At 42.5% G+C, this 26,432-nt stretch overlaps 1 protein-coding gene and 1 long non-coding RNA gene across 4 annotated transcripts in view; one reads left to right on the plus strand and one right to left on the minus strand.

Moving 5' to 3' along the window:
- The window catches only part of LOC123576391, a 105,366-nt gene extending 96,279 nt beyond the window's left edge, over window positions 1–9,087 (minus strand). For all 3 annotated transcript variants that reach the window (XR_006701359.1, XR_006701360.1, XR_006701361.1), the window contains exons 1-2: window positions 8,374–9,087; window positions 2,096–2,371 (exon numbers count right to left, since the gene is read on the minus strand). This is a non-coding gene — a long non-coding RNA (uncharacterized LOC123576391). The remainder of the gene's footprint in view (window positions 1–2,095; window positions 2,372–8,373) is intronic.
- Window positions 9,088–9,175: 88 nt separating this feature from the next.
- MINPP1 (multiple inositol-polyphosphate phosphatase 1) overlaps window positions 9,176–26,432 on the plus strand; it is a 50,711-nt gene continuing 33,454 nt past the window's right edge. Inside the window, exons 1-3 of the mRNA XM_045437174.1 lie at window positions 9,176–10,043; window positions 13,522–13,719; window positions 19,520–19,617. Of these exons, the coding sequence (XP_045293130.1) occupies window positions 9,407–10,043; window positions 13,522–13,719; window positions 19,520–19,617 (933 nt within the window). The 5' untranslated portion in view covers window positions 9,176–9,406. The remainder of the gene's footprint in view (window positions 10,044–13,521; window positions 13,720–19,519; window positions 19,618–26,432) is intronic.

Consider the following 26,432-nt stretch of genomic DNA (forward strand, 5'->3'; position numbering starts at 1 on the left):
GTTTTCTTAATCTTATATTCTAAACTGTCTCATTTAATCAATAAGAAGTACTCCACCATCTTTGAAATACCCATTTTAGGCATTTCATTCACTGAATACCATCTCCTTTCCTTCCAGAATATTGAACTGTGCCAACTGCAATACTCCTTTGAGTCATTAGGATCTCCAATCCACTGATCCTATAAAGTGTTGAGTGTTTATTGCCCCGTCACTCGTCTTTTTTAGAACCAAAACAACTTTCTCAGAAACTGCTCAGTAGATGCTCCTTCATATCTCAGTGCCTAGAATTGAATGACAGGTTCTTTTTTTTTTTTTTTTAAAGAGAGAGAGAGAGGGCACAAGTGAGTGAGGGGCAGAGAGAAAGAGGGAGAGAGAAAGACAGAATCCTATGAGAGGCAGAGAGAGAGAGGGAGGGAGAGAGAAGCAGGGTTCACCTGAAGTGGGGCATGAGCTCACCCAAAGCATGGCTCGAGATCACCCCCATGAGGGACTCAGACTCACAAACCATGAAATCATGATCTGAGCTCAAGTCAGATTCAGATACCTAATGACTAAGCCACCCAGGTGCCTGACATGCTCTTTATTTAACCAAAACTGGCAAGAACAATATAGTTACCAGGATTGGTTTAAACCAATCAGGACTCTTCCCTTAAGTGGGGACAGAGTGACCTTCCTTGAAGGTGAATACGTACACACATTGATTCCAAGAAAAAAGGCAGAATGAATGTTGAGTGGTTTACTAATAGTAACTATTATAGCGTTATACGCAATATTTATACTTTTAGCCCCAGCTACAAATGACACTTTTTGAGGTCACTGTTCATTTGTAAGGAATGGGATAGGTGTCAGGAAAACAAACACAAAGATGGCTCTTTCCACTGAAACATTCCAGAACCGGTTCTACTAAGTACTAGTTAGATGAGATGACTTTAGACAAGGCACCTAACCTTTGTTTTGATTTCCACATCCACAATGTCATGGATAGCTGGGAAGGTAATTACATTGCATAAATACAAATCAATATTATTACCACATTTCACCTTCCCATACTGTCTGCTCTATGTCATTTATTCATTCATACTTACACCCTTTTAACAAATAATTGCTGACAGTCTACTTAATGCAAGGCATGAATATCTGAGAATCAACCAAGTTTTCACCATGGCTCTTGCATCTAAGGTATTAACTAATGAATGATTTAGCAGTAACTGCTTTATCTCCTAGAGTACAGAATCAGACAAGGCAGTGCAAGATATAAGACAAAAAAGGCGGGGGGATGACGGGTGTTGTTTATGGAACCATAATGGTTGCTTCAGTTGGAGCAGTTATCCTGTTTACTAAAGATGCTGCCACCAAGTATGTGAGTTCATAGATGCTACACTGCTTTCCTAGCTTAGAAACACCTACTGATACACAGTATAGGCAAAGCAACCCAACCCAAGAAATACGGGTTTATGTTACAAGAAAACAGTGACAAAACCTGAAAGATTGGTTCATGCGTGGGCCAGTGAGACAACGTGAAACTTATTAATGTCTTAAAGAAGAACTAATAAACTTTTCTCTGAAAGTTCTCTGTTCTTGGGAATAAGGAAATAACGATGGCTTTAAAGTCAGCTAACCAATTATCTTAAAGATCTAATCACTCAAAGAGATCTTCCCATTTTGGAAAGCTAACATTTCGGGGAAAAATAAGATGTTTAAATTATTGCCGTTGTCTATGCTTGTTCTTGAAACACACAAGGAAGAGGAGAAATTTCTACCAGGATTTAGAACACATTATTCATCTTTGTGATGGGATAACAAGACATTTTGGAGGGGACTTCTCAAGGAAATGATGTCTCTGAACAACAGTACTGGCATGTACAGGAAAATCCTTGTAGACCAGGACCAGAAAGTGAATAGCAAAGCACAAAAAGAATACTGGCAATTTAAACACTTAAAATAGTTCAATGGATTTAGAACCAACATTCGATGGGAAGGAAGAATTCCCAATATCAAAATCTTAAGATGTGTCAAGACACTAGACGGGAACTTTTGTCGCTGCAAAATAACTCCCATAGCAAGGTATAATAGAGAATGTAAAATAGAAGGTTACCTCCATTATTGTGCATGGTTCAGTGAAGTTTTCTACTCATCAGTTGAAACACAACGTTGTTAAACAATTCAGCGTAGCTTTCATATGCTGGCGAACAACATAGTGGTCAGCTATCAGTGATGATAGCGTTCCTTTCAAGCCAAGGTAGTTCATCTCTGGAGTCTGGTGGTCTATCAAACCTCCACATTCAAGCAAGGTTGAAGGGACTGCTGTTGAAGCATGGATCGTACCAGCCCCATCCATACATATGGTCCCTTCTTCTTTTGGCTGTTTCTACTGTAATAAAAAACAAATAAGCACTAAATCAATGACCAGGAAAGGAAAAGTGAAACAGCAGGGCAGTAAGATACTAGAGTTAAAGCTTTCTTGGCACAGGCACGAAGTTAGTTGCTTAATGTAGTTGTGAGATCACAAAGATCTATCACAAGCTGGTCATTGTCAGTTTACTTGGCTAAAGGAAAAGCGACAATAAGAAACATCTTAATTGGGGGCGCCTGGGTGGCGCAGTCGGTTAAGCGTCCGACTTCAGCCAGGTCACGATCTCGCGGTCCGTGAGTTCAAGCCCCGCGTCGGGCTCTGGGCTGATGGCTCAGAGCCTGGAGCCTGCCTCCGATTCTGTGTCTCCCTCTCTCTCTGTCCCTCCCCCATTCATGCTCTGTCTCTCTGTCTCTCTCTGTCCCAAAAATAAATAAAGGTTGAAAAAAAAAAAAATTAAAAAAAAAAAAAAAAAAAAAAAAAGAAACATCTTAATTGTGCTCAGTAAACATTACATACTGATTTGGGGCCAGGAACTATAGCACATCTTTATGTAAACTGCTTCATTTAATCCTATCAACAACGCTATGATATAGATATTATCCTCAGTTGAGGCAACAGTTTAACTTGCTCCAGATCTCACAGATATTAAGTGATGCAGCTGGAATTTGAAAACCAGAAAGCCTAATTTCAGAAACCACGGTTTAAATTTTTTTTAAGTTCATTTATTTATTTTGAGAGCGGAAGAGACAGCACAAATGGAGGAGGGGCAGAGAGACGGAGAGAATACCAAGCAGGCTCCACACTGTCAGCACGGAGCCTGATGCAGGCTTGAACTCATGAACCCTGAGATCAGGACCTGAGCCATAACCAAGAGTCAGTCACTTAACTGACTGAGCCACCCAGGCGCCCCCAGAAACCATTTTTTTAATCGATATTTTCAATGCTTACACAGACAGTCTACCCTTCCCCCCATAGTATTTACCCTTTTCCTTTCTTTATTGTTTCTGCATCAGAAAGCCATCTTCTTTAGGAACCTTTTTTAAAAGCATTATAGATGTAACTTTAAATACTCTATTTGACATCATGCAATCTTAAAAGTGGAATGACTATTTTAGAAATCCTATGAATAATCTGGGGAAAATACCGTATTCTTTAATATAATGGATGGATTAGAAAAGCTCTACATTTTTTTAAGTTTATGTATTTATTTTGAGAGAGAAAGAGATTGAGAGAGTGGGGAAGAACAGACAGAAAGGGAGAAAGAGAACCCCAAGCAGGCTCCATGCTGTCAGCGCAGAGCCTGATGTGGGGCTCAAACTCCTGAACCAACTCATGAACTGTGAGATCGTGACCTGAGCTGCAATCAAGAGTCAGATACTTAACCCATTGAGTCATCCAGATGTCCCAGAAAAGTTCTGCTTAAGACAAATTAGAATAATGTAGAACAACAGAATTGAAATTTTTTCTTTTCCACTCTGGGAGACACAACAGGCAACGTCCACTTCTGGATAAAATTGCACTACCGCAAGCAATTCAAGTCTTCTACACTCTGTTGGATTCCCAGAGCTGACCACCTAACTTTCTGTGTTTCCCATTCCTCTCAGTTGTAAATCCAAGCCATTTCCATATTCTGAAGACCTAAATCCTACTGTCCCATCTCTGTAGTCTTGTGTCCTAAGTCACTGAGGAAACTGAGGCCATCAGCTTGAAATCCATCAATTCCCTCCTGCTAAACCAAGAAAATTTATCAACCTGTGCGTCCATCCCTCCAATCTTCTCTTGGGAAATAAGGTCTCCTCTTGTTTCAGTCCAAATCAAATTCTCTGTGCTCTTGGTTCCAAGCTCTGTCACCTCTTCAAGGAACCCAAACCATTAATTTTCCATTCAACTTCTTGTGTTATGGTAGATTTGTCAAATACATTGCTATCATGCTCACAACGCCATAGGAGAGAAGGCAACCCATCCATGGTCTTTGCCAAGGGGCAGCCACGTTTTATACCACGCAAACTCCTGGGTACTAGCTGAGTACAGGTGGCAACTATCTCAAAGAGCAGCCAACATACAGACATGAAGCGATGAGCAGGGCCTGTTGCCTAAACAATAATAAGAGAATATTATGAGAAATTATATGCCAATAAAATGGGCAATCTGAAAGAAATGGACAAACTCCATAGGTATACACTACCAAAACTGAAACAGGAAGAAATAGAAAATCTGAACAGACCCATAACCAGTAAAGAAATAGAATTAGTAATCAAAGTCTCCCCAAAAACAAGAGTCCAGGGCCAGATGGATTTCCAGGGGAATTCTACCAAACATTTAAGGAAGAGTTAACACCTATTCTCTTGAAGCTGTTCCAAAACATGGAAATGGAAGGAAAACTTCCAAACTCTTTCTATGAAGCCAGCATTACCTTGATTCCAAAACCAGACAAAGACCCCACTAAAAAGGAGAACTGTAGACCAATTTCCCTGATGAACACAGATGCAAGAATCCTCAATATGATATTAGCCAACCAGATCCAGTAATACATTAGAAAATTATTCACCACGACCAAGTGGGATTTATACCTGGGATGCAGGGCTGGTTCAATATCCACAAAACAATCAATGTGATTCATCATATCAATAAAAGAAAGGACAAGAATCACATGAGTCTCTCAGTAGATGTAGACAAAATACAACATCCCTTCTTGATAAAAACCCTCAAGAAAGTAGGGATAGAAGGATCATACCTCGAGATCATAAAAGCCATATAAGAAAGACCCAATGCTAATATCATCCTCAATGGGCAAAAACTGAGAGCTTTCCCCCGAAAGTCAGGAACAAGACACGGATGTCCACTCTCGCCACTGTTATTCAACATAGTATTGGAAGTCTTCCCCTCTGCAATCAGACAACACAAAGAAATAAAAGGCATCCAAATCGGCCAGGAGGAGGTCAAACTTTCACTCTTCACAGATGACATGATACTCTATATGGAAAACCCTAAAGATTCCACCAAAAGACTGCTAGAACTGATTCATGAATTCAGCAAAGTTGCTTGATATAAAATCAATGCACAGAAATCAGTTGCATTCCTATACACCAGCAATGAAGCAACAGAAAGAGAAATCAAGGGATCAATCCCATTTACAATTGCACCAAAAACCATAAAATATCTAGGAATAAATATAAGCAAAGAGGTGAAAAATCTATACACTGAAAACTATAGAAAGCTTATGAAAGAAATTGAAGAAGGCACAAAAAAATGGAAAAAGATTCCATGCTCCTGGATAGGAAGAACAAATATTGTTAAAATGTCGATACCACCCAAAGCAATCTACATATTCAATGCAATCCCTATCAAAGTAACACCAGCATTCTTCAGAGAGCTAGAACAAATAATCCTAAAATTTGTATGGAACCAGAAGAGACCTCGAATAGCCAAAGCAATCTTGAAAAAGAAAACTAAAGCAGGAGGCATCACAATCCCAGACTTCAAGCTATACTACAAAGCTGTCATCATCAAGACAGTATGGTACTGGCACAAGAACAGACACTCAGATCAATGGAACAGAATAGAGAACCTAGGAATGGACCCACAAACGTATGGCCAACTCATCTTTGACAAAGCAGGAAAGAATATTCAGTGCAATAAAGACAGTTTCTTCAGCAAATGGTGCTGGGAAAACTGGACAGTGACAGGCAAAAAATGAACCTGGACCACTTTCTTACACCATACACAAAAATAAACTCAAAGTGGATGAAAGACCTCAATGTAAGACAGGAAACCATCAAAATCCTCGAGGAGAAAGCAGGCAAAAACCTCTTTGATCTTGGCCGCAGCAACTTCTTACTCAACACGTCTCCAGAGGCAAGGGAAACAAAAGCAAAAATGAACTATGGGGACCTCATCAAGATAAAAAGCTTCTTCACAGAGAAAACAATCAGCAAAACTAAAAGGCAACTGACAGTATGGGAGAAGATATTTGCAAACAACATATCAGATAAAGGGTTAGTATCCAAAATCTATAAAGAACTTATCAAACTCAACACCCAAAAAACAAATAATCCAGTGAAGACATGGGCAAAAGACATGACTAGACACTTCTCCAAAGAAGACATCCACATGGCTAACAGATGCATGAAAAGATGCTCAACACCATTCATCATCTGGGAAATACAAATTCAAACCACAATGAGATACCACACCTGTCAGAATGGCTAACGTTAACAACTCAGGCAACAACAGACGTTGGCAAGGAGGCGGAGAAAGAGGATCTCTTTTGCATTGTTGGTGGGAATGCAAGCTGGTGCAGCCACTCTGGAAAACAGTATGGAGGTTCCTCAGAAAACTAAAAATCTAACTACCCTAAACCCAGCAATTGCACTACTAGGCATTTATCCACGGGATACAGGTGTGCTGTTTCGAAGGGACACATGCACCCCCATGTTTATAGCAGCACTATCAACAATAACCAAAGTATGGAAAGAGCCCAAATGTCCATCAATGGATGACTGGATAAAGAAAATGTGGTCTATGTGTGTACACACACACACACACACACACACACACACACACACACAATGGAGTATTACTCGGCAATCAAAAAGAATGAAATCTTGCCATTTGCAACTATGTGGATGGAACTGGAGGGTATTATGCTAAGCGAAATTAGTCAGAGAAAGACAAAAATCATATGACTTCACTCATATGAGGACTTTAAGAGACAAAACAGATGAACATAAGGGAAGGGAAACAAAAATAATATAAAAACAGGGAAGGGGACAAAACAGAAGAGATTCTTAAATATGGAGAACAAACAGAGGGTTACTGGAGGAGGTGTGGGGGGGGATGGGCTAAATGGGTAAGGGGCACTAAGGAATCTCCTCCTGAAATCATTGTTGCACTACATGCTAACTAACTTGGATGTAAAAAAAAAAAACAAAAAAACAAACAAAAAAAACACTTCTCAAAAGCTACTCACTGCTTTAAGAATAAGAAACCCATTTTAAGTAACATGAGATTTTTATTATTAGAAAATTATGAAATGATCTTTGATGCATGTCTTTTGAAAGTCATTCACTTTAATGTTCAGAAGTAAGGTGATACATTGTAATTGTTAGTGAGTTCTGCATCTTAGTGAGTTCATGAGTTCAAGCCCCACGTGGGGATCTGTGCTGACAGCTCAGAGCCTGGAGCCTGCCCCATATTCTGCGTCTCCCTCTCTCTCCTTGCCCCCCCCCCCCACTCTGTCTCAAAAATAAATAAACATTTAAAAAATTGTTTTAATTTAAGGAAAAAATCAAGCTGGGGACAAATTTAGTGTAAAAGAATGTGTGCCAGTGGTTCTGTATGTGGTTACATACACATACAGATCTAAAGATCAGTCATGGGAGGCAATCGTTATTAGGCGCATATATTAAGCAAAATATAACAACATGCATCTGGTACAAATGCTTGCAGAATGCACTTAGAATTATTATCAAGCATTTCAGCCTATAAAATGTCAAGGTTAGGGGTGCCTGAATGGCCCAGTCCATTAAGCATCTGACTCCTGATTTTGGCTTAGGTCATGATATCACCGTTAGTGACACGGAGCCCTGAGCCCAGCTCTGCGCTGACAGTGTGGAGCCTGCCTGTGATTCTTTCTTTCTCTCTCTCTCTCTGTCCCTTCCCTGCTCGCATGCACCCCACCCCTTGCTCTCAAAATAAGTAAATAAACTTTTTTGCTTTTAATGTAAGGCTTAGGAAGTCCGCAAAGAAAAGGTTCACCAAATGTTAATTTGAGTCAAGTTCTTGATCAGGGGCCACAAATATTCAGACGTTCTACAAAATGGCCTAACAAAAAAAGAACACTTGTCCATGTGAAGATGACTTCCTGCTACGAATGTCTTAAAGTTTGCAGCGTCCCAAGTTAGAATCTATTGGTGATTTTCCACCATTTTCTTCAGTGGCTAACATTCAGAGGCACACCTCTCTGAACCAGAGAGCCACTTAGGCAAGGAGAAAAGAGGTAAAGACGGACGCGGGCTTACCAAGGGCAGCGTAGTAGCGTCTTTGAAAGAAAAGCGACCTTACAAAAACAGGATCCAAATTTCCTTCAATTCGCATCACCGTAGGACTTCTTCAATCTTTATTCTTTTCCCAACTAGCGCACGAAATGGTGTTCAAGTGGAGAAACCAAAGTGTGCTTCCGATTTATGATTTCTCCCTTTTTCTTGGAGCAAAGAACGTATGAACAAACCCAGCCGCTGACTGGAGTATGTAATTACATGGGCGCAGAGTTTGCTCCATATAGCAGGTTAGCTCACACTTAGTAACGCAGTCAACCTGCTGGGCTGTGACTCAGTGCGCCCGGGAGATGACGGTCGCTGTGTCTCTGCTCTGTAAGCCTCTGGTATCAACGAGCACAATCCCGGGGTGCTGTCTGGCTGAGGTCAGCTCCTCTGGCCCAGGTCCCAATACCACCAAAGGCTCGGGAATTAGACTTCCTGCAGGACAGAGCCCCTTTCGGGTCCCCTGGCGCCTCGCCGTGTGCTATTTTCAGACTGCAACCTGAGAAGAGCCTGGGACTTCGGGAGGCACGCCGGGGCGGGGCCCGGGGAGCTACATTTTTGAACAACCGCCTCAGGTGCCCTGGCCGTGGGTGGTTCAAACACGACGTTTTCAGACACGCAGATGAACGGGGCGGGGCGGGGGCACGAGTCAGCCTCGGGAGACTCGGACTCAGTCCCGACGCATTCCCGCCGTAGAAATTCAAAGAGCGGGGGCGCCCTCGAGTCAGCCTGGGAGGCGCCTGCTACGCGGAAGCTCGCCCACGCCGGAGGCCAAGCCGACGCCGGCTGCCCCTCAGCCACAGGTCTCCGAAGCTCCGCGAGCGGCCGTCCCGGCGCCACCGGAGCCACAGGCGGCCCGAGCCCCTCGGCGCTCCCCGCCCGCGCGCCCGCGCCGCGCGGCGAATCCGGGGGGGCGCAGGCCGGAAGCGCCGTCCGGACCCGCCCCCTGCCCGCCGGAGCCGGAAGTTGCGACCCCGGCCCGCACGTCGCCCCTCGCGGGCCGCGCCGCACCATGCTCCGTGGCCCCCCGCGCCTCCTCAAGGTCTCCGTGGCACCGGTCGCGGCCCTGGCTGTGGCGCTGCTCTCGTCGCTCTCGCGCTGCTCCCTCCTGGAGCCGGACGACCCCGCGGCCTCCGCGCTCAGCCCCTACTTCGGCACCAAGACCCGCTACGAGGATGCCAACCCCGGGCTGCTGCCGGACCCCGAGGCGCCGCGGAGGGACCCCGAGCTGCTGGAGGACGCCTGCACGCCGGTGCAGCTGGTCGCCCTCATCCGCCACGGCACCCGCTACCCCACGGCCAAGCAGATCCGCAAACTGCGGCAGCTGCACAGCCTGCTGCAGGCCCGCCCGTCCGGCGACGGCCGCGCTGGCCCCGCCGGCGGCCGCGACCTGGGCGCCGCGCTGGCCGACTGGCCGCTGTGGTACGCGGACTGGATGGACGGGCAGCTGGTGGAGAAGGGACGGCAGGACATGCGACAGCTGGCGCTGCGCCTGGCCTCCCTCTTCCCGGCCCTGTTCAGCCTCGAGAACTACGGCCGCCTGCAGCTGGTCACCAGCTCCAAACACCGCTGCGTGGACAGCGGCGCCGCCTTCCTGCAGGGGCTGTGGGAGCACTACCACCCCGGCTTGCCGCCGCCTGACGTCGCAGGTGACAGCCCGGGCCCGGGGCGGGGCCCCCTGCCTGGGTTCCTCCGCGCTCCCTGTCTTCCCCAGCTGCCGGCTCACCTCACCTCCCCCCGTCTCCGGAGCCCCGGCTCCTCTCCGGGCTCCCCTCACCTCCCTCTGTGCCCCGGAGCCTCCGCCCCTCCTCGGACTCCGCTCACCTCTCCCGCCCCCCACCCAGCACCCCTTCAAGACTTAGCGACCTCCGGCTTCCAGCACACATTCACTTGTCCTTTGATCAGGTGTCGGCGGGACACAGCCGTAGGTGTTGGGGCGTTCGACCAGAAAGGAGACGGAGCGGGGCACTCTTTGATCCACCATTCCCTAATAGAAGTGCGCACCCTCTGAGCACCCACCTTCGCCTTTCCTCCCTTCCTGGCAGCTAGTTCCGTAGTTGTGTAGTCGCGCGCACTTGGTAAATACAACCTAGGACTTTTCTTCCTCGGGCTTTGCTTCTGATACTGTTGGGTTGTTTTGTTTTGTTTTCCTTTTTACGTGCTGGTTCTTGACCCACATCCTGCTATAAGGAAGCTACTCTCAAACTTTCTTTACTGCTGTGCTTTTGATGAGGTTTTGGGCGATGGTGGGGTCGTCCAGAGCCTACGGCCAAGAAAATTCTTGAAGACGTCTTTGGTGCAAAAAGATGATTTTATTAAAGCAGGGGACAGGACCCGTGGTCAGGAAGAGCTGCACTGGGGTTGTGAAGAATGGCTGGGTTTATACTCCGGAGATGGGGAGATAAAGTCAAAAGGGAGGCCTCCAGAGGGACTTGGATGCTACAGAGGACTCCAGTCTAGCTAAGGTTGTTTCCTTCTAGCAGGGCATTAGCAGTAGGGGGTTCTGGAGAAATGTTCTACTCTGTATTTGTCTCCAGTATTTGCCCATGGGCTGCAGGTTTATAAAGAAATTTGATGTTACCTACCATTTCCTTCTGCCTTTGTTCCCCACATCACTACGGAGGGGGATGTTGGGGCTCCAGGAAACTGAGTCTACAGGTTTCTGGAGATTATGCTGTCGATAAGATTTTTTCTTGTATTTACTAAGATATTTGTAAACTGATGGAGACTCCTGTCCGTATGTCTGTGATCTCTATCAGTTAGCCATTTGTTTTCTTTCCTGTCCTTTGTCCTTGGTCACCAGGAGAACCTGAGGACTATCACACAGATCCCACCTGCAGGGGGCAGAATGGGGGGGGGAGCTAGCAGAATGCTAGCTTGCATTTTGTCCTCAGCCCGCCCCAGGCTCCCTCATCACTTTTTTCTCTGTTTTGTTCTTGTATGTACTGTAGAGTACCATCCCTTAGCTGTGATTCAAGGTCGCGCTCAGTTCTTTCCTAATTTATTCCATCACTTACTCTTTTGCAAAATAAGAGAGACCGTCTATTCTGCAGGTGAAGAAGCCGGGCCCCAGAATATGCCTTGTTGATTGTCCTTGGTGAGTTTGCGGACTAGAGTCAGGCCAGGAATCAGTGTCTTCTTTTTCTCCCTCGAACCGGTGCCTTTTTTTCCCCCCTCAGAAAATTTTTAATAGTCACAGATACTAATCACACACTCTTAAGGCCAGCTACAGTGTAGGCTATGTGCCAGGCATGCCTAACATTTATTTCACTAAATCCTTACAAAAGCTCTCTGGGGTTGGCAGTATTTTCTCCCCACGTAACAGAAGAGGACATTGAGACACAGAAACACTAAATAATTAGCCTACTTTCATATGGCTAGGTATGGGCCCGGGAGATGTGACTCAGCACGTGGGCTCCTAACCATTATGCCCTGCATTCTACCTTCCATTTGTCCCGTGACTTAAGAATGAAGATGAAAAATACAACGTGCTTGTGCCAAAGAGATGGGCACGTGTTCATGTTTTCTTGGCCACTTTTAAGGTCAGAGATGAGGTGAGACATTGTTTAGCTTTAAACCCCAGTGAAAAGTAAATTAGGAGTAGACTGGTTTACCGTTTCTCCAGTAGCATTCTCTCAACGAAGCTCAACCATTTCCAGCAGGCCATTCCTGCGTCCTGTTACTGCTGTGCGGGTAACCGTTGGCTGACTTGTGTTTAGTCACTTGTTGAATTGTGCTTTTTAATGATTAACATGAGTGAAGATGCCCCACAAATCTGAGAGCTGAATGTTAAAAGCAGAACATACTTCAATGTAGCACAATATATACGGTATATACCAAAAAGGGGCTCCTGGACCTCCTGAGATGAGTTCTTAGAGATTGAACTCTTTGTCTAGCTACATCATTACAATCCATAGACCGTTGTTTTGCCTGTTGTGTACATCCAGGCTTTTGAGAGAGGCCACTGAGTTAGGTTTTGTGTTCTTACAGAAACGGGACAATAGCTTTTTTTTGTTTGTTTTCTGTTTAAAGAGCAGCCGTAATGAGATAATAGCAAGGATGAAATATCCAGGTCCACTTGGGAAACCATATTTTGAGTCCGCAGAGAAAGATGACAAAGGTCACTTCCAAGTCAAGATGTTTTTGGAACTGTAATCCAATTGGCAGTTAAAGTGGGCAAAATTATCCATTTCAGGATCTTCTGAAAACGGATACACACACATCCATCCATATATTTTTTCACACCCACATCCAAAGCAAAATAATAACTTCATTCATTTTCTCATTTTGTAGACAGAGGTAGTATTCTTGGTGTTCTTTTCATGGTAAATTATTGGAGAAATGAGGACTGACATGGATGTGTTTTGAATATGACCGAAAAAACTTAAAGGGTACCCGGTAGTTAACGCATGATTGCAGATGCTTTTACAATACATATTCACTGCCAAATCAGCGAAATATGTAATTCCGAAGACCTAAATAGAAGGTCTTTGGGAACTTTCATTATAAAATAAGCCAAAATTAGAAGCACCGTGAAATGGAAGACCTGAAACTCAGTTCCTGTATTTTGTGCTGTTGTCAGTACTTTTTGTCCAGAGCGGAATGTTTTGGAAAGTAACAGCGTTGGGCACGTTAATCGAGAAAATAAAACACCCTATTTAGATTTTGGCTTAGGGTAGAAAAACAGATTTGATCGGTTGAATTCGTCTCTCACTTTGTAATTAAGAATTTTGCTAATTTTCAATTTGCTTTCCCAAGTTTTCTGTGCCTGGCAGAAGTAATACTTAATAGAACACATTTTTGCACTTTTGATGATTTTCATCTCTATTTTTGTTTTCTTTAAGAAAATACTTACTTCAGCTACCTTTTTTCATTGTGTAGTACTGCATGCGGTAACATTTTATTTTGCATTTGATCCTCTGTTTCTTTAGTCTTCTCTACCACAGACTCTCATGAATTACGGTCATTCCCCAGTTTGGCCCTTCCTTGGTCAGTGTGCACTTACTTCAGACACGCCAATAAATAAGCAGGTTTTTAGTGTTCTTTTTCACACTTGAAACTTTCAATAATTTGAGATCGTCATTTAGGTCAAGGGTATATATAATAAATAATTTTTTTTTCTCTCAGATATGGAGTGTGGACCTCCAAGAATTAATGATAAACTAATGAGGTTCTTCGATCACTGTGAGAAGTTTTTAACTGAAGTGGAAAAGAATGCCACGGCACTTTATCATGTAGAAGCCTTCAAAACGGGACCAGAAATGCAGAACATTTTAAAAAAGGTCGCAGCTACTTTGCAAGTGCCAGTCAACAATTTAAATGCAGGTAATGTGCCCCTTATCTTTCATTTGAACTCTGAAATAATTTAAATGTTTCTTGAAGTCTGAAAATGAAAAAATATGGAAGCATAAAGTTGTTCCTTTTAAAGGCCCACAATTGATTTTACACTAAGAAGATAATGTGTTCTAGGTCAAGAAAATTGTGTGTCCCGTGCTTACTGTTTTTAGAGTCATATTCTTCCTTGAACTGTATGTAAATTAATATACAAGAGTCTTGCAATATCCTGGAACTTTTTTATTGAGGGCAGAGGTATATAAAGCTTCAACTGTAAGCATACTTTATAAAATGAAAAGTGTATTTTTGAATTATCTCCCCAAGTGAAGTATTATATTAATTCTTCAGCTTTTGAAGCCATTGAGAAGTATGTCCAGGTTAATGTTTCAAGAGGGTATTAGAAAGTGAAAAGCAAAGTGCTGTGGGTATTTTGTTTGAGGCTTTTAAGCCTAGAGATGCTAAAAAAAAATGAACAGTTGTGTCTCTCAGTAGGTATTGCAGTGGATGGGCTGACTGGCAATTTGTTATGCAACCTGGGACGCTTGAAAGACACTATTAATACTTCTGCTGGGAACGCAGGTGGAAAGCCAGGGCACGTGGTCACCTACCTATAGGAACTTAAGAAAAAGTAATAAGATTTTCCCCTGATTTCTAAGAATTTATAAATCACACTACAGAAGTTGACAAATGTGCATACAAAAATTGTGGATTTTGTGTGATGTAAATAAGTTTCCAAAAGACTAGAAGTAGGAGATGGGGGAGAAAAAGATTAGAATCATGGAGCCTGAATGCTTTGTAAGCATCAAAATAGCGAAGATGTGAGACTAGCGTTTAAAATTGAATTTTTTTCTCTTTCCTCAAAGGTGCTAAACATTGAGGTCACCTATAGAGCTTTAAAAATTATTTATTTTAGGGGCACCTGGCTGGCTCAGTCAGTAGGGTATGTGACTGTGGATCACAGGGTGGTAAGGTCAGACCCCACGTTGAATGTGGAGATAGCTTGAAAATCTTGTTTAAAAAAAAAAAAATATATATATATATATATATATCGTATATATATATATATCGTATATCTATCTATCTATCTATCTATCTTGTTTGTGTGTATCTATCTATCTATCTATCTATCTTGTGTGTATGTATATATATGTATACTTTTTTTTTTTTTTTTTTTTTTTTTTTTGAGAGAGAGACCGAGACAGGGTGCTAGCAGAGGAGGAACAGAGAGAGACAGAGACTCAGAATCCAAAGCAGGCTTCAGGCTCTGAGCCAACGCGGGGCAGGAACTCACAAGGTGTGAGATCATGACCTGAGCTGAAGTCACATCCTTAACCTACTGAGCCACCCAGGCGCCCTGCAAATAAAATCTTTAAAAAAGTCAATTATTTAATGGGAAGCCATTTAAACGTATAGTCATAAAGGCTAATCTAATGAACGTCAGTATACCCACAACTCAGTTTTATCAATTTTAACATGCCGCAGTGAGTCGCTTTAAATCATTTGAGGTCCTTTGGTCCCTCTCAGGATTTCATTCCTCTTCTTTTTTTCCCAGTGGTAACCATTGTCATGAACTGAGCGTTTAAATCATCCCATGCCAGTTATTATATTTACGTTCCTGTACATAAATGGGATATCGTTTTGCAGGTTTTAAAACTTTCGTGAATGGTATCAAACTATGATAGCAGTCTGAAATTCAATTTTAATTCACCTTTTTATTTTTCATTTAATGTGTGTGATTTTAGTCTTACATTTTAAACTTCTGTACGGAATTCCATTATATAACTATAGTAGTGTCTAGCCATTATTCTGTTAGTGGGTGGTAAGACTGAAGATTTTTTAAAAAAACGATATTTAGGGGCCCCTGGGTGGCTCAGTCGGTTAAGCAGCCGACCTCGGCTCAGGTCACGAGCTCACAGTTTGTGAGTTCGAGCCCCACGTCGGGCTCTGTGCTGACAGCTCAGAGCCTGGAGCCTGCTTCGAATTCTGTGTCTCCCTCTTTCTCTCTCTGCTCTTCCCCCGCTCATGCTCTGTCTCTCTCTCCTTCAAAAATAAATAAACTTTAAAAAAAAATTTTGTAAAAACAATGGTCTCTGACTGGAAACAGATGTTGTGTTTTACTGATGGAGTAGCTGAGAGCAACTTCTCTCTCGAGGCTCTAAGCGTGGTTGTTGAAATCATGGGTTCTGGAGTTGGACTGTTTGCATTTGAATCTTGACCCTGTTATACTATCGACTAACTCTCTGGTCTTTGGCAAGTTCCTTAATATCTCTAGGCCATAGTTTTTCCTCTGTAAAATGGGTATAGGAATTGTACCTTTCTTTTAGGATTATCGCAAGGATTCTTTAATTCACATAAAGCGTTAGCACACTGCCTGGCAGAGTAACTTCTCAAAAATATTGTAGCTATTTAAATGCTTTTTCTTTCTTTCTTTTTTTTTTTTTTTTTTTAACGTAGAGGGATGATGATGTATATAATCATTTTTACCTAGTAGAATATCTGTCTTATGCAGAAGATCTGTCTTGTTCTGAATTTTATGTTATTTCACAGGCTATATAATTGAATTTCTAGGTCAGTGATAATTAAAAACTTATTTAACCCTTCAGATTTTACTGGTGGAGGGAGCTGGAGCTAATACAGTGCAAATTCTTTTTATAGGAAATCACTTTCCTACTGAGGTTTTTCATAGTTTGTCACTCTTTTGAATGATGCTACAGTGAACATTCTTACAGTCTGGGTTTCGCCCTGGAGAATTTCTCTGTAAGATAAATACTGTAAGTTGGAGTTGTTGGGTTAAGGACAGTTCATATTTTACCTCTTGACGTATATTTCCAAATTGTTCTGTGAAAGTGTAGAAAAATTTATATCAATATATGAGATGCTCACTTTTCCTATTTTATCCAACAGTGGTTACTATTAGTCATTTTTTAAATTTTTTTTTTTTAATTTTTTTTTTTAACGTTTATTTATTTTTGGGACAGAGAGAGACAGAGCATGAACGGGGGAGGGGCAGAGAGAGAGGGAGACACAGAATCGGAAACAGGCTCCAGGCTCTGAGCCATCAGCCCAGAGCCCGACGCGGGGCTTGAACTCACGGACCGCGAGATCGTGACCTGGCTGAAGTCGGACGCTTAACCGACTGCGCCACCCAGGCGCCCCTAATTTTTTAATTTTTTTATTTATTTTGAGAGAGGGAGTAGGGGAGTGGAGGCAGAGAGAGAGGAAGAGAATATATCCCAGGTAGGCTCCACGCTGTCAGCGCAAAGCCAGATGTGGGGCTCGAAATCAGGAACCACGAGATTATGACCTGGGCCAAAACCGAAGAGTCAGACACAACCAACTGAGCCACCTAGGCGCCCCTTTAGTCATTTTGATTTTTGCCAATTTGATTAATGAAAAATTGTATGTAGCTTTAATTTGCATGTCTTTGGTTACTTGTGAGGATGAGCCTCTCTTCATATGTGTGTTGGCTGTTTGCATTCCTTCTGGGAATTGCCTCTTCATTACCTTGTCCATTTTCTACTGGATTGTTTTTTGTTTTTCTTATTGGTCATAGGTACCCTTTATGTGTCATGGATATGTCAATTATATGTCCTTTAATTTTGCTTTACAAAGGATAAGTCTTTTCCGTATCATATGTTGCTAACATTTTTTCTTAATTTGTTGCACACTTTTTAACTGTGTTTATGGTGCCTTTGATTATACACTTTGCATCTTTTACGTAGCCATGTATGTCTTTTTGTTATGGCTGTTCAGTGTTGTATTTTTCCCAGGAATCCTCCCTTAACCCAAGATTATTATATTTTCCTATGTTTTCCTTTATTTTATTTTAGTTTTTTAATGTTTTATTTTTTTAATTTTTATTTATTTTTGAGAGAGAAAGAGAGAGAGTGAGCGTGTGTGAGCACAAGCCAGGGAGGGGCAGAGAGAGAAAGAGACAGAGAGAGAGAGAGACAGAACCCCAAGCAGGTTCCACACTGTCAGCGTAGAGCCCGATGTGGGGCTCAATCCCACGAACAATGAGATTGTGGCCTGACCCGAAATCAAGAGTCGGACACTTACCTGATTGAGCCAGCCAGGCGCCCCTAGCTTTTTAACATTTAAATCTCTGATCCATCTGAAATATTTTTGTGGTTCCACAAGACTGACCAAGAGATCAGCGTGGTCATAGTAGATGGGTCAGAGCTGTAACTCCTGAGAGACTTCCTCACATTTCTGTTTTGCAGGTGGGGAGATTGAGACCTGAGAGGTTAGAGTCACTTGTTCAGGATGATTAGTGGCAGAGTTAGGTTCCATAGCCTGTCATCATCGTAAGTGTTTTTTGATGAGATTTTTCTGTCGACTCCCTTCTAGTGGAAGAATAAATAGATCATTAGGATTGACTTTCACAGTTTCAGAACTGGAACTGTGGGTGTGAATGAGTCTGGCTCTTTCATCAAAGGTCCTTGGCACTTAGGAGTCACTATGGTATGTTAGGTATTAGGAACATAAACCCTTTTGTTTACATAAGAAAGGTTTTAAGGGACTTCTACGTGTATTCTCAATTAAATATTCTTTTTGCACTATGTGCTGCTTTAGGGAAGTTCTTTAAAATCAAAACTGGTTTCTTGGGAATGCGGAAAGACTCTGAAATTAAAGAATAAAAGTAAAGCGTAGGAGGCAGCCTCGCAGCGGACTTTCTTTCTCTCTCTCTGACACCGAGTGTCACCCATTTTGCCGTGACCGGAGAGCACTGCTCTCATCTGGTCCTGGCATAGCCACCTTTCATGGCCCGGGGACTTGTTGCCTTCTTCCTTCTTGTCAAATTCCAGGTGCAGCTAAATGTAATAGGCTAGTTAGCAGCGTAACAATCCAGGTACTTGGGGCGCCTGGGTGGCGCAGTCGGTTAAGCGTCCGACTTCAGCCAGGTCACGATCTCGCAGTCCGCGAGTTCGAGCCCCGCGTCGGGCTCTGGGCTGATGGCTCAGAGCCTGGAGCCTGTTTCCGATTCTGCGTCTCCCTCTCTCTGGCCCTCCCCCGTTCATGCTCTGTCTCTCTCTGTCCCAAAAATAAATAAATGTTGAAAAAAAAAAATTAAAAAAAAAAAAAAATCCAGGTACCTTGCTCGGAAATCTGCCTGACTGAGCAGCCGAGTTTGAGAAACAGATGCTGTTAGCCTCCCCTCTCTCCAGTGTGTGAGTTCCCTGCTCGTTTCTCTCCTTCTTGACCTCTGTCTCACCTTCCTCCTGACCTGATCCACTTTGCCCGTTCTTTCCTCACCGCCTTCTGCGTTCTTTTCTCCCTTTTTATATCCTCTTTCCTTCGTAACAGTTACAGTGTGAATTGTGTGACGAAGAGAACTGTTCAGAACTTATTGCTGATTTTCAAGATGAGGACTGAAAGCTTATAACTTCATGTCCCCTCCTCCAGCCCTCTAAAACGAACAAAAGCAAGTTCTGTTTAACAAGTTCTTGGATTAAACTTCTTGTTGGGTTCGTTAGGCAAATATGCTCTTAACAAACACCTTACTTGTAAAACCTGAAAAAGTTACCGTTTTGTAGAGAGAAAGCATCTTATTTTCATTGGACTGAAATTTGTACCTCCTCGTGGTTTCTTCCTGACAGTTCCTTATGTTAGGGATAGTACACAGTGAGTCGTCTGTGATGGCCAGGAAGAAGCTGAGTCGTGTTTTCTCCGTGCTAGACGTGCCCAGGTCCTCTGACTGGCTGCACGTGACGTTCTGTAGACATTCAGCCTTTGGAAGATTACAGAAAACAGTAACTCACAAATTTTACCTTTCTTTTTCCCCCCCCAGATTTAATTCAGGTAGCTTTTTTTACCTGTTCATTTGACCTGGCAATTAAAGGTGTTAAATCTCCTTGGTGTGATGTTTTTGACATAGATGATGCAAAGGTAAGTATTACTTTTGTAGTTTATTTGCTTTTTTTGCATGATTTTTATCGTTGTTGTTGTTACTTGAAGCAGCTTTTCAAAAAATAAGCAGAGTAGGGAACATGAACTGCCTTTGATTACTTGTAATGTTCCTCGCATAAAGAGATGAATTGTTCAGATACGGCCCACACACTTATAAATAGTTCAGGTTCAGAAAACTTTGGAAGACATTCTTCCATGGTGATGTGATTTCTGGGTCCACCCGGTTAAAAATCTATTTTGCCTGTCATCAGATTTTACTGCTGGAAAGGACTACAGAGCTGTTAAAATCCAAGTTTTCTTTTATAACCGTTTTTGTGACAAATTGAGTTCCACGGCAGTAATTCCTCTATGGTTTCTGTCTGTCTGCTTCCTATTTCCTTCTTTTTCTCCTCATTCATGTTGCCTTTCTGTGGACTTTCAGACTCTAGAAAGAGAAGGGCAGACAGGCCTCTGGTGAATTCTGGTCAGTTCTGGGATGTTGGGAGCCAGAGAGGTGGGTAGGAGAGTTCATTGTTTTCACAGCACTGAGAATAGCACCAGCTGGTAGAGTGCTGGTGTCTGTGTGGATCATTCAGGAACGTGGACGTCTGAAACTTTCATCGTCTCCTGCATACACACAAAGCGTTCAGTACTCCACGCAGAAATCCATTCTTAGCCTCAAATTTTGAAAAGAAGGGTACTACTTGCCAGATAGAAGCAGGCTCTTAAGCTGAGAGCTAATGTACATTTGAGGGTAAACAAATGCTTTGTTCTGTTACCCAAAGACCAAAGTGACCAGCAGCCAGATGAAGGGTGATGTGATGTGTTAGTGTGCTCACGCGGGAAAGAGCAGGTGAGTGGGAAACAGAGGAGAGGGCCCTGGGTGGGTGGCTGTTCTAGGACACAGCACCAGGGCTAACGGGTGCGTTCCATTTCCTCCCTGTCTGCTCCTCTCCTGTAACTGTTCAAAAACTCATCACTTAGAAACTTCTTGACCACTGGGGTGCTTGGGTGGCTCAGTCGGTTAAGCATCCGGCTCTTGGTTTTGGCTCAGGTCATGGTCTTGCGTTTCGTGAGTTTGAGCCCGTGTCAGATTCTGTGCTGACAGTGCAGAGCCTGTTTGGGATTCATTCATTCATTCTCTCTCTCCCCGCCCCCCCACCTCTCCCTCCCCCTCCTCCTCCCCCTTCCCCACTTGCTCTCTCTGTCTCTCTGGAAATGGATAAACTTAAAAACAAGAAATTTTAAAAGAAATTTCTTGACCATAAAATTAATTTATTATGCCCAGTATAGGTATAAACTGAAACTTCTGGTCCCCATTCACCTGTGTCAAGATACCTCCTTTTTCTCCCTACCCAGACTGCTCTAGGGCAAAAAGTCGATCAAGCAGTAATTTTCAGTGCCGTACAAATGATTGACGAGTGTTGTCAAAGGGAAATTTACCTTTTAGCAGAACAACTACAGCTACTAGTTACTACAGCTGGTGGACTATTAGGCAGGTGCCCACATGCCTCTGCTGGCCATCCTTCTCCCGTTAGGAGGTGCTGCGTCCCCCTGCTCCCTTCCCAGGCCTGGCGTCTGTCCGGTTGAAGTGCAGGCTCCCGCAGCTCCAAACCCCGCCCCACCCTCCACCCGCCCCGCCCCCCCCCCCCCCCACCGCCAGTGGTGCAGATGTGCCTCAGAGCCTAACCGGCCTGGCCTCCACTGACTCATCTTCTCTCCACCTGCTTATCTCCTTCCCTGTCCCTTCCCAAGTCCCTCTCCTCTTAACTATTTGCTCTTGCTTTTTGTGCCTCCGTCTCTTCTGGGAGATGGAGTGTCACATGCTCCAGAAACCCTGGAGGTCATGATCTGGGTAAAGTTCCACTTCCTCTTCCTATGCCTTGATTTCCCTATCTGTTAAAGGATGCAACTGTTGGATTACTCAGGAACACCCCCTGTAATTCTAAGATTCTGTACTACTTGGCTTTTCCTGGTTTCTTTTTTTTTTTTAGGGTTATCCTTATATCTGTTTATTGCTTGTGAAGAGTTTTTTTTTTTTTCTGCAACTTTGATAAATTTGAAGCTGACAGAAGTTGTGAGAATAATACAATAAACATTCACATTCCTCACCTATATTCACTAGTTGTTAACCTTTTTTTTTCTTTTTTTTTTTTTTTTTTTTTTGCCGCATTTCCTTTTCTCCATATATGGGAGTTTCCTGTTGCTGCCATAATGAATTACTGTAGACTTAGTGGTTTTAAAAACAATACACATTTATTATCCTACAGTTCTAGAAGTCAGAAGTTCAAAATGAATCTTAACAGGCCTAAAATCAGGATATCAGCACCGTGTTCTTTCTGGAGGCTCAAGAGGACGATCTGTCCCTTGCCTTTTCCAGTCTCTAGAGGCTACCTACATTTTCCCCCATCACTCTGACCTCTGCTTCTGTGGCTAATCTTCTGCTCTGACTGTCCTCGCTAAATATTTATCCTAAGGATGTTTGCGATGACATTGGCCAACCTAAATAGCCCAGGGTAGCTTTCTCATTTTAACATCCTTACCCGAATCACACTTGCAAATTCCTTCTCATCATGCAAGATAACATATTCATAGAGTCTAGGGATTAGGATGGAAACATCTTTGGGCAGCCATTTATTCTGTCTACCACATATAATCTTGGCAGACATCAAAGCACTTCACCCTTAAATACTTGGGTATGCATCTAAGAAACAAGAACATGGCTGTAATAGTTATGTATGTATATATATATATGTGATAGTGATACATAAAGGAGAAAGTTGATTTAATGGCAGTTTTCAAAAAAATAGATGACATACAAAATAGGTATTTTTCTGTGGGATAGCTTTTTGCAACTTTGTATATATTTTATACTGTAATGAGAATATCTTGATTTTCTGTCTCTTCTGGAGTCAGTTTTGGTATTTAATATTTTCTTATAAAAATCATTCAGGTTTTCAGATTTATTTGCAGAGGTTGGCAAACTTTTCTTGCAATTAAAAAAAATTTTTTTAATGTTTATTTTTGAGAGAGGACAGTGCAAGCGGGAGAGGGGCAGAGAGAGGGAGAGACACAGAATCTGAAGCAGGCTCTAGTCTCTGAGCAGTCAGCACAGCCCAACGTGGGTCTTGAACCCACAAACCACGAGATCATGACCTGAGCTGAAGTTGGACGCTTAACCGACTGAGCCACCCAGGTGCCCCTCTCACAATTTTTTAAACAAAATGTTTCCCCTCTGTATCTGAGATTATTTCCCCACTATTATTACTTGTGTGCTTGGATTTTCATCATTACACTAATTTAGTATTTACTGATGTCATTTTTTTCACAAGTAACAGTTTATATAATGAAATCACCCACCTTTTTTTGTCTATCTAGTTTTTATTTAACATGTTTTTAAGTTTCACCTATGATGCTGCATGTAGCTATAGTTCACTTATTTTCATTGTTGTATTCCACTATATGAATTACCACAGGTTTTTTTTAATCCATTATTCTGTTGGTAGACATTTGGGTTGTTCTCAGTTTGGGGCTATTACGAACATTCTTGTGTATGTGAATTGGGGCATACACACACACGTTTGTGAAGTTCTGTCTGTGTGTGTGGTAGAGTTGCCGGATTACAGGGCGTAGAGAACTTGACATTTGCTAGATAGCGATGCCAAACTATTTTTGATGTTGTTCTAGCTTGTTTCTGTGATTGTGCTTCTTTTCATATCCTTTTTTTTTTTTTTTTTTTTTTGCTTTTGACTTTTTTATTTTCTTAAGCCTTTGGAATTCATGATACTTTATTTACTCACAGTTTTCATCTGGCTGTTTCATCTGTAGCAGGGTTTTTTTAAACATTTATTTATTTTGGGGACACAGACAGAGCATGAACAGGGGAGGGGCAGAGAGAGGCAGAGACACAGAAACCGAAGCAGGCTCCAGGCTCTGAGCTATCAGCACAGAGCCCCAAGCAGGGCCATGACCCACAGACCGGACCAGGAGATCATGACCCGAGGTGAAGTCGAATGCTCAACAGACTGAGCCACCCAGGAGCCCCTTGTCATATAACTTTAAAGAGTTTTGAATTTTGTTTTACTTTACAATTTAGTTACTTGTGGATCAGCTTGATCCTTTTGACGTTTATTTCTGAGTTTCATGCCCTAGGTATGAACTTAACAAAACTCAAAACCAAATCTTGTAAACATGCTTCTGCTGTTAAAGTGTGACGTTTCTGGGGTCTGCGTTGAAGCTGTGGATGTCTGAGTGTGCCCTGAAAGCCTCTTACTTAGGCTGCTTGGAACCTGATGATCTCCCACCTTTGTGATAGCTCTGGAATTCAGCTTGTAATGCCCGCAACATTCAGCGACAGACTCAAGGGGACCCCCAGATTCCTGGAGCTCTCTTCTGGGCAGCTTCCTCCTTTCTGATACTCCGCCCTGCCTACTTCCAGCCCCTTAAGAGTCTGTTCTCCCTCCTCTGCTCAGCAGGATTCTGCCTGACATTCCTTTCCCTGTGCCTCCGGGCACAAACCTGGGACAATTGTAGGGTTTGCTGGGTTGGTTTCTCTTCTCTCAGCAATCACAGTTCAGTGCTGATTACTCAATGACTGAAAATATTTATTTTACATATTTTGTTTCTTGGTCCGGAGGACATGCTTCGTATCAGGCAGTCCGTCCTGGCATATGGCATTTCTTTCCGTATGCTGTTGAATTTTATTTGGTGATGTTTTATTTCAGATTCATTAAAGCCTGTTTGTAGTGAGGCTGGTTTATGGCAGTGGCTCTCCTTTGTGGGTGGTACTACTGGCCTGGGCCCATTCTTTTTCCTTCGATGGGTTTAGAACGTGAGGGGGAATTTGTGTCCATAGCAGTGACTAGGAGACACAGTGGAGGGCACAGGAATTGCAGTGCAGGGTCCGGATTTTCTTTCCTCGCCCCTTTCCTTAGGGCTTTATTTGTTCAGGTTTGGGTACAGGCTTCTAGTAGCTTCCTAAAGTGAGTTCAGAAGCTTTCCATCTTTCTCTGTACCTTGGAATAATTTAAATATTAGGAACTAACCCTTCTTGAAGGTTTCGTAGAGCTCCTATTTAAAACCATATATACCTGGGGGCACCAGGGTGGCCCAGTCAGTTGGTTAAGCATCCGACCCTGGACTTCACCTCAGGTCAGGATCTCGTAGTTCGTGAGTTCAGGCCCTGTATCCCGCTCTGCGCTGACCGTGCAGAGCCTGCTTGGGATTCTCTCTCTCTCTCTTTCAAGATAAATAAGTAAACTTAACAAAAATTATTTAAAAAAAAAAAAAGAAAAGAAAACAAATATACCTGGTATGTTTTAGGTAGACCTTTGTCTCTATTATGTATGATCAGATTTTTCTGAGTCAGTTTGGGTAATTTGTATTTTCCTAGAAAAACCACTTATTTCATTTACATTTTCAAATCTTTTTGAGATGAAGTTTCAATAGTGTGCATGTATGATTTTTTAAAAATCTTTAGTCATATCTCCTTTTTTATTTCTGACAGTTTTTGTTTTATTTTCTTGAATGGATTTGACAGAACTTTAATTCTTTTAATGTCAATTCCTTCCTTTTAAAAAAATGTTTACTTTGTCCCTTTTGCTAACTTCTTGATTTAATTGCCTTTTTAATATCTCTTTAGTTTTGTTTTTGGATTATGGCAATGACTTACCCTGGCTCTTGCTCTTAAAGTTATAATAAAACTACTACTAGTTTTCTCTGGGGGCTTTTTCAGAGAAGAATAACTTATAATTACTACAGAGGCTTCTCTTGTGTCTCTTTTTTTTTTTTTTTTTTTTTTAATTTTTTTTAACGTTATTTATTTTTGAGACAGAGAGAGACAGAGCATGAACAGGGGAGGAGCAGAGAGAGAGGGAGACACAGAATCCGAAACAGCCTCCAGGCTCTGAGCTGTCAGCACAGAGCCCGACGCGGGACTCGAACTCACGGACCGCGAGATCATGACCTGAGCCGAAGTCGGACGCTTAACCGACCAAGCCACCCAGGCGCCCCACTCTTGTGTCTCTTTTAATTGCACACTTTAGTTCTCTAGTTTTGGTGTTTATCTGATCAAATGATACGTGAGTGCAGAGTCTAACATTCAGAGAAAGCCTGCCTTAATCACCAATTCTAATCCAGGACCTCTCTCCATAGCGATCAGTCGTTGCTGTCAGTTTAATATGGACCTTTTAACCCTTTTCTGTGCTGCTGTTGATAATCTTTGTCATTCTTAGAACTATAAACAGCATAATGTATACATGTAGGTATGTATGTCTTGGTAATACAAGGTATTATACTGTATTTATTATTCTCAACCTGCCCTTCTCATTCAGTACATCCTGGAGATCCTTCCACATCAGTGCACAAAGATCTACAATACAGAAGTTTTAAATAACTGCATAGTGTTCCATAGTATGTATATACCCTAGTTTAGTCAACCATCTGCCTGTTAACGAAATGTCAGTATTTCCAGGAATCTTTTTTCCATTCGATAAGCAGTACTGGTGTTAAGACATTCTTACACATTCTCTCTTGTGTTCCTCTGTGACTAAAACTTCCTAAGAAGTGGAATTAAATGGGTCATAGAGATGTATGCTTTTATGGAGTTTGCCGACTTGCCCTTTAGAACAACTATGCCAGTATACATTCGTTTTCTATATTCTTGGTCAAATTTCATTACTAATTTTGCCGTACTGACACATGACCCAAAGTAACTTGTCTTCTGTCTGGTTTCTATCTTCATAAAGTTCTTAAAAGTTCCTAGTCTGCTGTTGGCATCTTTCTGTGCTATAATCAATAACCTTCTCTGTGTATCC

The sequence above is a fragment of the Leopardus geoffroyi genome, chromosome D2 (genome assembly GCF_018350155.1).
Source record: "Leopardus geoffroyi isolate Oge1 chromosome D2, O.geoffroyi_Oge1_pat1.0, whole genome shotgun sequence".
NCBI classification, from domain to species: Eukaryota; Metazoa; Chordata; class Mammalia; order Carnivora; family Felidae; genus Leopardus; species Leopardus geoffroyi.